At 30.4% G+C, this 13,628-nt stretch overlaps 1 protein-coding gene across 2 annotated transcripts in view; it reads right to left on the bottom strand.

Annotated features, from left to right (window-relative positions):
* The window catches only part of LOC106458238, a 137,616-nt gene that overhangs the window by 49,853 nt on the left and 74,135 nt on the right, over positions 1–13,628 (bottom strand). For both annotated transcript variants that reach the window (XM_022384386.1, XM_022384387.1), the window contains exons 3-6: positions 11,561–11,699; positions 8,873–8,965; positions 1,451–1,537; positions 439–692 (exon numbers count right to left, since the gene is read on the bottom strand). In XM_022384386.1, coding sequence (XP_022240094.1) covers positions 439–692; positions 1,451–1,537; positions 8,873–8,965; positions 11,561–11,699 — 573 coding nt within the window. The remainder of the gene's footprint in view (positions 1–438; positions 693–1,450; positions 1,538–8,872; positions 8,966–11,560; positions 11,700–13,628) is intronic.

A 13,628-nucleotide genomic window follows, 5' to 3' on the forward strand; every position in this document is an offset into this window, starting at 1 on the left:
AACCTAATATAAACAGTGAACAAAGTTCATCCTAACATACAGGAACAGTTACTTACCAACTAAGATTTAATATTAAACATAACATCTGTTTTGAGAAAATTCTTGAAATGAGAATTGAAATTACTTATATGATAATTGCTTTCTGCTGACAGTCTAGAAGTTAAAGTTTAAGACATAGACACACACACACACACGAGTCAATCATACTAATGGTCTAGTTACAATGTAAGCAATAATATCTTAGCAGTTCAACAACAAAAAGTCATTCAAAGGGTTTCAAATTTCCAAGCAAAATTTATTTCTCAGACTTGATAAAAAAGCAATTGGTTGAAAATCATCACTGTGATTCAAATTTTTATTGTTTTTTATAACTTGTATATTTGTGTTACTAATCAAAATTGAGCATTCATCAATAAAAACCAATCTTTTCAACCTTACCTTAACCTTGAATATGCACCACTTTCAAGGGAGCTATGGCTTTGTGAAATAGAACTGGAATCACTAGAACGACCAGAGTCTTGGGATCGTGATGTTGTCTGACTGGAGTGATTCTGTGTACATTGTTCTTCTCTGGGGGCGCCAGCAGTGGGAAGTTGGTGAGACAAGGAGGAGTGATGTGGAGTTGATGTTGGCAAAACTGAATCATGCTTGTGAGAACGGTGGTGACGGTGATGATGGTGGTGGTGATGATGCTGTCAGACAATTCATTAAACATTAGTCAAAACAAAGCAGTAATTTTAATTTTAGATAATTGATGGTTGCCCTATATATATATTCCAAAAAATAATTTATTTATCAACATTTTGAGTATAATATCTATTTATTAATATTTATTTATTCAACTTTCAAATTGTTGGACTTAATCAATTCTTTTGTCTTGAACTGATTATCAGTTTATTGCATATTTCCCAGTTTTCAGGATTTAATGTCAAGATATCTTGGTATATTTTAAAAATACATTAAACATATACAGAAAGACTTAATGATTGTTTGTATTTATATACCTTGCAATAAATATTAACATAAAAGGTACAAAGATGTTAATGAAATGGTAAGTAAATATACAGTTATACTTAGTCATAATCTGTTTCAATATGTAGGAACAAACCACAATAAAACTGGTTGATGCTGTACATAAATATTTCCAAAGACTAAGGCACAAAGCTTCAAATCTATAAAGGTTCATTTCTAATCTATCTTTCCACAAGAAAGGTGACATCTTTCATCCACAATGAATGTGAATATATATTAGAACCATACAAAGTTATATCTTGCCTAAATATTAGTTCTGAGAATACATTAAGAGTGGTACATTTTGTTAATGCTAGGTCTGATAATAAATTAGAAATAGATTAAGTTCTACTTATTTTTTCAAAGCTAGATCTGAATTGTATTAACTTTTATACAGGTTTGGATACATGTAGAAAACTTCAGACATGATGTAACTCACCTTCCTACGAGGTTGAGGTGAAGCAGAAGGACTGGTCTGAGTTGCAGCACAGACCATAGGAAATTTATTTGAGGATTCTTCTTTACTCTGAAAAAGTACAAAATATGATTATTTGTTCCATTATGTTAAAACTGATATGAATCAAAATAACATTAATTAATTAACACAACTGTAAATAATTTCACCTGTAGTTAATAAACTTACTAATGACTTGTTTATTATAGTGAAGTCACAATACCTAAGCAATAAATATAAATTAAAAGAAAAACTTACTATTTATTCATTTCTGATAAATAATATGACTTTTTGGCTGATTAATTTCGTGCTATGAAATCCTAACACCAAGAACAATTTTCAAATTTTTGATATTGGAACATTTGGAAATAGAAGTAATGTTTGACAGTTTTGTGTAACAAAGTTAGTAGTACATTACTCTTAAATATCAAATTTAAATACAACTATACTAAACCTAAATACAGTATAACTGATCAACTATCAAGCAACTTTTTAAATTGTAATTAATGTGCTTGTTGAAAAAAACCTTGAAAGTTTTCAAAGTTCATTGTTTCTGTGATAATTCTCATACCTATAAACTAACTTAAGAAATAATATTTCAATGAGAAACTTAAATAACATACAGAAGACCATGTTTCTTAATAAAAACTTAATAATTATTTGTTAGTGAACAAGAGTAATGACTGGATGTGTACTCATAACTTCTAACATAATTTGTGCATTTGTTTGAAGTTAAGCCCACCACAGGTATCAAACTCCAGTTTCTTGTGTTGTAAGTCCACAGACATACTGCTGTGCCACTGGGTGGCTGTAACATATAGACATCTCTAAAAATAACTACTTGTTATCACACCTAGTCTTATTAACTTATTAAAGATTATTAGATTAAATTAAATAATACACAATAAACAGTTTTCTGAAGTCTTTTTAGTTAACAAAAGTTACAACTGTTTTAGAGAAATTAAGGCTAACTGTCAATAGTTCACACCAACTGTCTATCACCAAAAAGCATTTACATAACTTAATTCCTTAAAACACACACATTCTTTTCAAGTTTGATTATTTGATGGAATGATGAGATGTTTATCCTACAGAATTATGAAATTACACACAGTTATCTCACAATTAATGTATTCATTTTTTTGTCCAATCTTTAATTCTACTTTTTCCAGAGAGGCACATATTGCAATGAATTCAAGTAGGAAATAATTTTAAAACCTAAGCTTTCAACAAAATATTACAAAAAAAATTCAAATAATTTGTTTAAAAATGTCTTTTTTAATTGAAATCAGTGAAGCCTTTCATTAGCATATCCTTTTAATCAAGTAACCTTGCAACCAATATCATCAACCTTCCTTAAATTTTCTTAATCTTTATTATTAGTTTGTGAGACTTTTCCTTTATATACCTATGTCTATGTATTTCAAGTTATTTGAAGCATGTATTTATCTGTTTTTAACTAAAGAAAAATGTACTTCAGTATCCCTGACCAGTATGTTTATGTGTGAGTATGTGTTAAGCTAATAATTACATTTAAATTAATGTTATATATGGTCCGGCATGGCCAGGTGGTTAGGGTGCTTGACTTGCAATCTGCGGGTCGCAGGTTCGAATCCCTGTCCCACCAAACATGCTCACCCTTTCAGCAGTCTTGTAGTCATTTTAGGATAGAGCTGTGTATGTTCTCTTCACCATTCCTGACCTCAACCATGCCCAGTTCCCCGGACTGCCACAAAAATAGAGATCTCTTGATAGTATAGGATCAAACATCACATGACTCAACTTCACTCTTCTCATCGGTATCAGACACATTACATTGTGCTTTCCACCTATACTGTCTCCGCCTCAGCTGTGCCTGTGTTAAGATTTTGTGTTAACAGTCAATAGTACAAACCACTTTTGTCATCTGTTGACTCTTGTTCAAATTTGTCTTCATATGCATCGTCTTCTCCTTCACCATCATTGAATTCTTCCTCTATTTCTTCTCCCTGTGGTGCTCCAGAATTCAAGATGCATTGATTAGTTCCCAGACTGACGTCTACATGAATCTCAGACCTAACGCTAGAGTAAGCATAGGTATAGACTGATAAATCCGGTATATAAGAAAGCATTAATCTTCGATCAGTGGAAACATATCACTGGTTTGCTATATAAACTTACTAGCTGACCTTCAACCATAGCTACACCTTCAGTCAACTGCTACAGCTGCTCATGGTCATGTAAAATATGTTCAGCAACACAGTTGGACATTCCTTCATGAAACATCAACACAATAATAGCTAGTGCAGGTGTGATGCAATTATTCCTTTCAATCAGCCAGAAATATTCATATATTTCAGGATTATTTAAAATTACGTGACTTATCACTTCCCTTTTAGCATTTCAATTAACTTCAGTGCATACTCAAACATAAAGTACTCTAATCTTTTTACTTTTAATTTTTTACTTTGACATACACGTATCATCACACAAAGAAGCAAAAGTTTGGGCCTGGTTCCGTTCTTTTTATTTGTCTGACACCATAATGGAAAAAGGAAAAATATACAGCCTTAATTTACTACCTTCATATTTTTACAGAGTTTCTAATTATATCTGCTTTGTTATCAATAGTGATGCCCATCATAATCTAAAAGAAGTTATGACAGACTGTTTATGTTGCTCTATAATGATCTGGAATTCAAAAACTGAACTTAAAAGTTCTTTGCTGCTATTTACCCCTGTATGTGCTACTATGCACAAAACTATATGGTATATAAGATATTAACTTAAATTGTTCAACCTGAATGACATCTTATGTGTACCTGAGTTAAGAAGCCATGTCAGAGACCCCTATATTTCAGGTATCATTGTCAATCCTAATTTTAAACTACTGAATAGAGAGAATGCATAAAACTAGCAGCAGCTACTTTAAATTCTTTAAACCAAATGATAGTATTGACTGTCAGTTTTATAATACATCCACATAAGGAAGTGACTAGCATGCTCAGTGACATCATGTCCCAAACCCTAAATCTTTCAACTTGCATCTCAATGTGATAACCATTAGGTCACACCTGACCCTAATATTAAATATGTCTCAACATATTGCTGCTAAATATGATGAATTGACCAAATTCAATGCACTTATTTATCAAGTACACCTGATGTATCTAAAAAAAAAGGGGGGTTTAATCAACCTGAAAATTTTCATAAGCATTTGCTATTTTAAATCATTTCTGTATCTTGCTTACTAGGAGATCTTATTTATATTTCATTATTATCTAACAGGTAGAATCAGCCAATTAAGAATTTAATCATTACTTTTTTTTATTTCAGTACATAAGAGTCCAAACAAACTGAAAACCTTCTGTGGGCACAGGATTTATAAAAATGGATGACATTTCACAAAATTATTAAAACAGTTTTTTTCATACATTTTTTTTTATAAAAGACAGACAACAAAATAAAAAGGTATATTTGAAACAGCTTATAGCCCTAAATAGAAAAATTCATATTATTACAAGGACAGTATTATCTATTTAACAAAAAAGAAAAAAAAAACATACACCAACTCATATGCTTTTAAAGGCAAGATCAAACTGAAATTACAGTCAGCACTGGAAAACATAATAAACCACCACAATACAATCATGTCACATTCTTCAGCATAATTACCAAGTCAAGATTAGATTAACATGTATTAGAGCTGTAAGCTGTGATACTATATTAATTTTTGTTAATGATATGGCATAAAAAAGTAAACTGTAGATTGTAATATCACTGCAGCCTAAATAAATCTTAGTAATTGTTACAAAATTATTTCCAGATAGTGATATGCATAATGTACTGGCGACCCTGAGTCTTGTCTACAAGTCTTGTGTTTGGTAGTTGCCAAACCCGACATATATACATTTGAAGAGAGGTTCATTACAACATGCATTAAAAATACTTTATCAACACTTTTTACAACAGCAATTCACATAATTTAATCTTTCACTGTATTGTAAGAAAGTCTTCAAAAGTTGTTCACCAATGAAAGATATGATGCATTTTGTTATAGTGATAATCACAGCATCATATAAAACAATAATGGGACATTTCCATGCCATGCCTTATATAACTAATCAGGAGTCCAGATACTTAATTCACACCAGTGTTCTTTATGAAAAACTACCAAGGTTCAAGTTCTAGCAAACTTTATATTTAAGCTGATCATTACAGTATCACACCACTTGAGCCAACCACACACAACCTAGCAGTCTCAAGCCAACAACGCAATCAACATTGGAGGACATGACCAGCCACTAAAATACATACATGTTACATTATTCAGCACAACCATTGAGCCAAACACACACATACACAGCACAAACCAGCAATGTCAAGCCAACAACACAATCAACAATGCCAGACATAATTATGCACAACGATAAATTCTTTTCACATTCTTTAGCATAACCACTGAGTCAAGAACACACCCTGATAATATAAATTAAGATCTACTCAGCTCAGGTGGCTCCCCTCAGAAAAAGAAGATCATTAGGTACCAACATACTAAGAATCTAAGAAATCTATCCTAGCTGGAATTTGAATTTGAGGCCCTTAGCTCTCACCAGTGCTATAATATTACTATCTAAGCTACTAGTTTCAAAAGAAACAATTCCCCATCTAAACCAGGTACATCTTTTTCTGTACTGATTTTACATTACCCTAAAATATATGTATTGCCACAAAGGGAATCAAATTTGGGTACAATATGACCAGATTCCCCCCTTTTTCTCTTTACAGAAAACAACAACAAGCTGTTAAAACTGCTATTACATGTTCCAAAACCAAAAGGCATTTCCTCGAGTGACCACAGAGACAAATGCCACATTAAAGATTGTGTATTAATTCTTTCGCAATTGACTTATACATATAGCATTAAAAGAAGAAAATCATTACACAAAACATTTCATGAGATACACATCACTGGTGCACTTTCCTGGTAGCATATTCAAATATTTACATATGAGAAATCACAAGACTTACCACTCCCTTTGGACAATGATACATTGTCTAAATTACTGGTCTTTCATTATTTTTCAGCACAGGCTCCTTAATTGTAATAACCAAAACACCACAAGTTAGTTGGGGATATTGGTGACATGGGTGAACAGCTTTACATAACAGCCACAAAAATTGTAAATTGGGAAGGGAATACAACTTCATCAACAACTAGATTATTATATATTTAGTCACTGATTCTAAGCAAAATCATTGTACTAAACTTTTCTCTAACAACTTTAAATTATAGTGTTACTGCAGGCCATAAATCATGGTTTCAAGTGTAGATTGTGACACACAGTTTATTGCACACCATGAGTCTAAATCACTAACTATAAGTATTTTATGTATTTTGTGAATTTTTGACAGTGCTATCTTATCAAACAAACGAGGAAATGATTAGGGATTTTTCTCATAGGATATATATCATAACTTAAAAGTTTACTTAAAATCAGTCTAAATAAAAAAAAATAGTTTTTTCCTAATACTTTTGTTAAAAATAATTTTTTATGAAATATTCAATGAAAAAAAAAGTTCTCAAATAAAATATACTTACATTAACATGAAACTTCAATCACAAATATTTATGATACATGGAAAGATCAAAAAGAAGTAAAAAATACTTGTAACTCAAACACTTTGAATATGGAACTAAGTTAATTCATTATCTTTGACAAAGAAAGAGCTATTTTCTGAACACATATGGATAAAAGAACTTATTAAAAGTCATTTGTATAAGTAATTTTAGTAAAGGCAGAATGTATTCAAATTCTTATATGAAATTTCAAATGTCCTACAAGTTATCTGTATACCATTCCCAAATCAAATTTAGATAAAGCTACTTTCCCAAGTTGAACTTCAATCAGGCTCCAACTTGTAAAGAACTTTCTTTATTTCTATCATAAGTTACCAAATTAACAAAACATGTATAAATGAAAACAGGTCATTTGAATATACTTATAATTCACACCATACCTTATTATACCTATACAAATGAAAAACATCAGCAGAATTATAACATTGCCATTCATGTTATGCTGACAAAAAGTAAGTTAAATTTAAAATGCAATAAAAACCACACTATAAATAATATCTTTGGAGAATAATACATCATTAAAATAATAAAATATTATGATAAATAATAAAAATATTCAGTCATTGCTTTTGAAAATACTTAAGTTCCATTTAAGATACTAACAATCATGAAACACACATGAAAAGCATACAAATAAAATCCAGTCAGAAAACAAACAGTTATATGTTCTTTTTAGAGTTGGAGTATTAAAAATTAGGCTATCCATTCCACCAAATACATACTTATCACTATCTACAGATTAAAATAGAATAATCAAACACTGATATTTACTCTGTATCTCTTTAAATTACATTTCTATTAATCCTCTAATTTATGTTATGTTTATTTACACAAAACTTCAAATTGGCTCAAAAAGGATTTATGTCTAAACTTTTAAAATAACTTGGTAGGTTCACAAAAGTTTCCTATTGTTACATTAAATATAGAAACATAAACAATTCTGTTTTTCTTCATACCAGAGAATCTGGCCATCTAATCAATTGGAAATGAACAAAAATTTATACAAAATGGATACCTATATATATAAAAAAGAACTATCAAAATTTGATTAATCAAAAGCCTAAATATTTTCAACACCTTTCAAGGTCACTTTAAGCTAAACAGCTTCCTGACCTCTGTGTACTTAAGGGAATTTGAAGTTCTGGAATCATGTAGGCATTGTTGACCAGTTTTCCTGTCAGACGAAGGTGCAAGACTGAAGAGGATGCATGAATGTGTCAAACTAGTTTAGCTAATATCAAGACTTCTGAAAGTTTGTTCCATTTACTGTGGTTTTTCACTAACCATATTATCATTGGAATCATATGATCATGCTACATGCATTATTATGCCAATTTGTGGAAGTTGTTGCAATCATGATGATACAACAGATAGTAGGTTATTACAGTAGCATACTATTTGCAAGTACTGTAGGATGTAATAAATAAAGCTAGTATTACAAAAATTGTTTAATTTCAAAGTCTAAGTTCAAGGGAGGTCCAGTTCTACTTACGCTTTGATCAACGTGTATTATTGGGTTATACTAGTTTCGGAGAATTCCATTCCTCATCCGTAACCCTGAACACAAGTTAACCAATGAGAGATAAGCCGGACATGTATCATAGTATGTTTTTCTGTAGAATGTATTCAAATATTCCCAAGTTAAATGTCCCCTTTCTCCCATCAACTCGAAGATTATGCTCAAAAGAGTAAATAATTAAGTCATATTTTACAATGTTCATTTAAAAGCACTCAAAATCTTATAATCTTTAACATCAAGCAAAACAGAAATAAATGTAAGAACTTACAGGTCTTTTTGAACTTGTTTGTGTGGCTACAGTTTCTTTTTTGAACAATATTGTTTCACAATCATCCTGGACTTCTGTGTTGTGTTTCAGTGTCTGTAAATTGCAATCCAACACATTACAGATGACATATGAAATACATCAATAAAACATTTATTCAACTATCATATTTTTAAACCAGAACAACAGAAAACATTCTGACACATTCTATTACAAACAATTCTATTTGATAAACTCTGAAAGAATACTAGAATCCTGGTTTTGTAGAAATGTCAGGAATTTGATGCCAAAGTTATCACTGGATGGTATAGAGCCTCACTGAAAGCTTGAATGCCAGTATTACAAAAAGCATTATATAAGTCCATGTCATCAAATGTTTTTAAGCAAATTTCAGAACCAAAATTTTATCCATTAACCATCAGTTAAAAAATAATTTTGTTTGAAGATTAAGGATAATAAAAAATAAGTTCTTGGAAAAATATTAAATACAGAAAGAAAAATAAATTTGAACAAATAAAGAAATTATGGTTTACTTGCATTAAAGCTGCCACAAACTAAAATGATGTTTAAAACATATATATATATATATATATGTGTGTGTGTGTGTGTGTGTGTGTGCATTTAAAGCTTTTGTAATTTTTATTACATTATATATTTTCCAAAAAACTGGTAGTAAAGATGCTGAGCTCCTACATACAACAGTAAAGTAATAATATTATTGCATTAACTTAAACACATTTGTTACTGTGCATGTGCACAGCTTAAGATTTAAGAGATATATATAATTGTGAATTTAGTTCTAGTCTGAAGCATTCTGAAGTATGCATTCTTAAATATTCACTTGAGAATTTTCAAAACCTCGCATAGCTCCTTAGAAATATACCTGGTTAATCTTTATAAAAACAAAATGAGCTATGAAAAAGGTTGGCCAAGTATAATGGTAAAAACTTGTTGTCCCAGGTATCAGGCAATATGAATTTCATATCTTTACTATTCATACACCATATAAAGTTCAGCATATGTTTTTAAGAACATTATGGCCATTGTGTAAATCAGTATACAATTCTAAGTGAAAACTTGCAAAAAACAAAAAAGTTGATATGATGCTCAAAGTTAGTAAGTTTAAGATCTCACATAATGGCAGCAACAATCTCATATATTCCATCATCTGTCAGAAAATTAATCTTTTTTTTAACATGTGTCTTAATAAATTGGTCTCTTGAGATACAAATCAAAGTATGAGACCTACCAGAAGTGAGTTTGTGACACTATAATTAAAATTTTCCCCATTAAAGGAATACAAATGCTATAAAAAATAGTACAGGATCTCTTAAGAAGAAACAAAAAGAGAGACATAAAAAATGTAATATACCACTATTATGGGTGGTAAATGAGTGGGTAGCCAGAAAAGACTGTTGATTAAAAATGAACACTGATATATGTTTCACTGTTAGCAAATCTACCAGTTATTATCCCCTCCACAAAAAAAAAAAACACACACACACACACACATATATATATATTTATATATTAAAAAGTTGTCATAGTTTGTTCTTTGTGCTTTGCACACATAGCTTGTTTTACTAACATGTTTAATTACTAGATAGTTATACATCTTGTTCTTCTTTGGTAAGTTTCTTCTTACAAGAAATTCAACCTCTACCAGCATGATTAATGTTCTCATTGTTGTACTTTAATAATTTGCTTTTGTTTTTAAATTGCTGAAATAATTATTTACATACAGACTTAATACTTTTTTTTTACATAATATAACTATTGTACTGGGGAGCAATAACCTTAATAGCTAGCTTTTGTCAATGAAGGCCTTCATACCTCATTTAGCATTTACTGTAGTTGTTCTTTTTTTACTCTGTTTTATAATAAATAACTAATTGCATTTTTTTAATTTACTCATATTGTTTCAGACTTTCATACGGACATCTGTGTACATGAAAACAAAGTCACTTTTTCTCAATAAATGAACTATAACTTACTTTGAGTAAATTTTTCTGACAATCAAAATATTAACTTGTACTATGAGACATGAAACAGAAAAATCACATTTCTGAACTTCCTCTAATTAATAAGAACGTAATTTTAATTCTATGGCAGCAAACCTGCTTTATCATAGCTCAAGTTTCTAAAAATTTCAATTTTCAATTTATGCTCATAAAATTAATAATATTTTACACTCTATATATATGAGCCCAGTATAAACACTGCAAAATCTATTGTTACTGTTTAACAAAGAAGCATAGGAATTAAATGTTATCCTACTGAATGTAAAGTTAAAACTTAGGGTTTCATTTACACAGCCTATACATAACTTTTTTAACATATATTAATAATAATATTTAAGGTAATTAAAATAAGTGGTTCAAATCTTATGTAAAATTACATATAAATACTTTTAGTACTAACAGAGTTTCTTCATACACATTGCTTAATCTTTTTTTCATATTTTATGAAAAAATAAATATAAATACACATGATACACAGCCGAAGAAAAATTTAAGTCCAAATTTTAAATTAATCCATCAAAGAAGAAGCAATTGTGCAGTGTAGAATGATAAAAAAAGAAATATGTGTACCAAAAATTCTACAAAGAGCTAATAGTTTATTACTGTTTTAAGGTTAGCTACACACTTTCAATAAAAACAAGCTTAAGTTGGAAAAATGCAGAAAACAAACCTGAAGTTTTGCCAGTGGGATAATATCACAGTTCTGGGGTGCTTGCCACACTGTCTTCTGAGTGCTTGGATTATAGTAATAGTAACGAGAAGTATTTTGGTCAAACAGCTCCCACCACTGATTCTCATCTGTCTTTTTCCTGCATAAAACAAATTCCCCTTCACTGTTAATCATAATACATATGATTTACCCTCCAAATTCTCCACCAATTTGTTTATATGTTATTGGATTCCATTTTATCATTAGATGGGTTCCTTTGGATTATTTGGTAAAAATAATGTGAGATCCAGTCCACATTTATTTCTTGAGGAACATTTGTTACAGCAATGTTCACTTGTAAGTTGTAGGCCTAATTTCATAAACAAACATTTCAACATAAAACTCTATAACTAAATGCAGGACTCACTTCACATATAATATTTCAATACAAACTGCAAAACATATGCCTAACTCAGCTTTCATTGATTAACAAACACTTAACTCACTATGTTACTCAGTGACAAAACAGGTGTGACAGTTCTCACTAAATAACTTTTCTGGCACTAAACTAAATAATTGGCTCTGATTATTCAATACTCACTTACACACATTAAATAGCCCTGTAATCAACAAGGTCTTAGACCCACAAGTAATTTGGTGCACATGGACCCACTCTGTAACTTCAGAGTTAAACTATTTCAAAACTATTAATCCACTGTGTCATCTTTGTGAATTATTACAAGAAGAGCTTGGTTAGTAAACAATACATGAGAAAATGAATTACAGTAACCATTTAAAATTATTTATATGGACATTCATTATATATATTTTTAGAAATGTTGATAAATCTCTTGGTAAACATTTTAACTTGGTTGTCCTCATAACTATTGATATTCGATAAAATAACTCTTCACTATCAGCATACCTCTTCTTACTGGAAAAACTAAACAGACTTGTAAAGAATGACATAACATTAAGATTATCATCAATCCTGCTATAAATACCTTAGGGATCATGCTTTGTCTTAACATGATTAATTTGTATTTTAATCTCATCATAACATAAAATACTGTCAACAATGTACCATTTGGTCCTTCAAACCCACATGAGAAAATGTAAAACTTTAAACTCACCCTTTATGTCTGGAAATTATTGGTTCCTCATTAAAGTTATAAATTGTTAGCTCCAGTTACTGCAAATGACAATTCACTCCATAAATCAATCTTATCTGGAGAATAGCCAGTCTTTTCCTTATCTTAAACTTGTGCCCTCTGAGACTATTATTTTCAGAATATAGCACATAAAAAATAAAGAGGCCTTTCTTTTATCAATCAACCAGATAATATTATAATAAGATATCTCTTACCCTTATGTTCTCAAGTAAAATAAGTTTAAAGATCTTAATGTATTCCTATATAATAACCTTCTATACACATAACCATCCTTACAGCCATTCTCTAAAACAGTGATTGAGTCAAGCGAGCGGTAGTGATGATAATATAAAGTGTGTGTTTTGTTATCGAGATTGCAAACGTACTGACTGTGGAAATTCTGTGTATTATAAAGTTGTATCAAAAAAGAATAAACTAATTTTATTTAAGAAAGGACTTGTATCGCTGAAGTTTCTCGGAAAAAATTTCTACACGCAATTACCAAACAAGCAGATACGTAACAAATTGGTGTCAGAAGTGGGATGGAAATAAAAAAAAAAATGGAAACAAGAAGTGGCAAATCAAACTACAGCTTAGCAGATTTGATGGCAGCAATACAAGAACAGCAAAAGAAACAAGAAGAGAGATTACAGCAGTGGCAAGAAAACCTGCAACAGTGGCACCTAGAACAGTAAAATAAACAAGGAGAGAGATTACAGCACTTGTTGGAGGAAAAAGAAAAGAAACAAGAAGAATGAGAAAATAAACAAGAAGAGAGACTACAGCAGTGATTGGAGGAGAAAGAAAAGAAACAAGCAGAAAAGCTACAGCAGTGGTTGGAAGAGAAAGAAAATAAACAAGAAGAAAGTCTCCAACAGTTGAGAAAAAGCCAGAATACACAAATGGAAAAGCTTAGTAAATTTCAAACTGAATTAAAT

The sequence above is a fragment of the Limulus polyphemus genome, unplaced genomic scaffold (genome assembly GCF_000517525.1).
Source record: "Limulus polyphemus unplaced genomic scaffold, Limulus_polyphemus-2.1.2 Scaffold434, whole genome shotgun sequence".
In the NCBI taxonomy this organism is placed as follows: Eukaryota; Metazoa; Arthropoda; class Merostomata; order Xiphosura; family Limulidae; genus Limulus; species Limulus polyphemus.